Source organism: Oryzias melastigma, linkage group LG5 (genome assembly GCF_002922805.2).
Source record: "Oryzias melastigma strain HK-1 linkage group LG5, ASM292280v2, whole genome shotgun sequence".
In the NCBI taxonomy this organism is placed as follows: Eukaryota; Metazoa; Chordata; class Actinopteri; order Beloniformes; family Adrianichthyidae; genus Oryzias; species Oryzias melastigma.
In genome coordinates this window covers 22,620,819-22,622,733 of record NC_050516.1, presented here as the reverse complement: position 1 = coordinate 22,622,733, position 1,915 = coordinate 22,620,819, and the positions used below count along the sequence as shown (strand labels likewise).

General features: G+C 39.9%; 1 protein-coding gene and 1 long non-coding RNA gene across 2 annotated transcripts in view; one reads left to right on the top strand and one right to left on the bottom strand.

Annotated features, from left to right (window-relative positions):
• LOC112139971 overlaps positions 1-525 on the bottom strand; it is a 3,397-nt gene extending 2,872 nt beyond the window's left edge. The window contains exon 1 of the long non-coding RNA XR_002918086.2: positions 390-525. This is a non-coding gene — a long non-coding RNA (uncharacterized LOC112139971). The remainder of the gene's footprint in view (positions 1-389) is intronic.
• The window catches only part of loxl2a (lysyl oxidase-like 2a), a 43,249-nt gene that overhangs the window by 36,323 nt on the left and 5,011 nt on the right, over positions 1-1,915 (top strand). The window contains exons 10-12 of the mRNA XM_024262854.2: positions 340-580; positions 722-837; positions 956-1,092. Of these exons, the coding sequence (XP_024118622.1) occupies positions 340-580; positions 722-837; positions 956-1,092 (494 nt within the window). The remainder of the gene's footprint in view (positions 1-339; positions 581-721; positions 838-955; positions 1,093-1,915) is intronic.

Below are 1,915 nucleotides of genomic sequence, written 5' to 3'. Positions count from 1 at the left end.
TAGCTTGTTGCTTAAATTCTAGCTAAAATCCAAAATAGCCCTAAAATTCCTCAGTAAACTAAATTAGTTTAAAATGTTAGCCTGTTGCTAAGATAGAAGCTAAACTCTTAATTATCCCATAAAACTTTGAAACAATCTGATCCGTCAGTCCAGGACGCTGCAGGATAAAAAAACAAAACGTGCGTTTTGTGATTAGGATTTAATTCTATTGAGGACACTTTAATTATTGACCTTAAAAAGAACCAAATATTTTAGTTAAACTTAGTAGGAGACTTTAAAAACATGCACACACATTGGGTGTTTTTTTTACCATGTTCCTTGTTGGTTTTGCCCCACCAGCGGCCCCAGACCTGGTTCTCAACGCTCCGGTTGTGGAGCAGACCACCTACCTGGAGGACAGGCCTTTGTACGCCCTGCAGTGCGCCATGGAGGAAAACTGTCTGTCCAGCGCTGCTTCCAAAGCCGACCCCACCTCCTACCGCCGCCTGCTGCGCTTCTCCTCCCAGATCCACAACAACGGCCTGTCGGACTTCCGACCACGGGCGGCGCATCACTCGTGGACCTGGCACGAGTGCCACAGGTGAGACTTGTTTTTGTGGGAACTCTTTTATGTTACTCCTCGGAAGCGGGTTAATAGGCAGGATGTTGTAGAGCTCTGCAGGTTGCCACGGCAACTAGAAGTGCTCTTTTGCACTAAGGAATGTGCCATTTGCTGCTCTAGGCATTACCACAGTATGGAAGTCTTCACACATTACGACCTGCTGAGTCTGAACGGCACTAAAGTGGCAGAAGGACACAAAGCCAGCTTCTGCCTGGAGGACACCCAGTGTGATGAAGGTAGACGCAAACATCTCTCTCTGTTCACTCAGCTACACACATCAACATCACAACAAGAATAAAAGATCCAGTTTGACCTGCTTAAATGAGTAAATCTGTACAAACCGGATGTTTCCAGGAATCCAAAAGAGGTACGAATGCGCAAACTTCGGATCTCAGGGCATCACAGTGGGCTGCTGGGACACGTACAGGCACGACATCGACTGCCAGTGGATCGACATCACAGACGTGAAGCCTGGAGATTACATCTTCCAGGTAGACTTGCAGCTCTTGAAACTTTACTGGTAAATATAGGAAGAGTGTTTACCATTGACTATATGAACCAGGGGTATCCTAATCGCACAACGGGCCAAAATCCAAAACACACCTTAGGTCACAGATCGAACAAGATAAACATTTATTGAACACTCTAAAACTACATTTTTAAAACTGTAAATTTTTAACATAATTATGAACTATATAAATAGAGATACGATAGCGATAATGCTAGTGTGAATGCTGTAAGATGAATGTGGCCACTTAAGATGCTAATGCTGATAGCTGAAGATATTGAACTTAATAGCTGAAAATGCTGAAGTTGATAGCCAGTTTGGCGAATGCCAAATTAGCCTAAAAAAACATTTAGGTTAGCCAAAACAGTTAGTATGTGGCTGAAATATTAGCTAAACTCCAAAACAGCCCCTAAAATTGAAAAAACCTAAATTAGCCAAAACAGCCTAAAAGAAGATTAGCCGAAACAGCTAGCATAAAGCTGAAAAAATAGGTAGACTTCAAAATAGCCAAAAACTGAAAAAGCCTAAATTGGCCAAAACAGCTAGCATGTAGCTGAAATATTTGCTAAACTCTTATGAAATGCCAATTTTTAAAACGTTTAAACTTTAACATTTTAACATAATTATGAATAATGAAAATGCAGGAATATTATTCCAGAATAAATCAATTTAAACCTTAAATAACTTTCAATATTTTTCTCTCCATAAAAATATATTTTTGTCAAAATTGTAGAAGAAATATAAATAAGTGCAAGATAACATCTACTATTAACATACTTCAGGTATCTTACCTACAACTATAATTA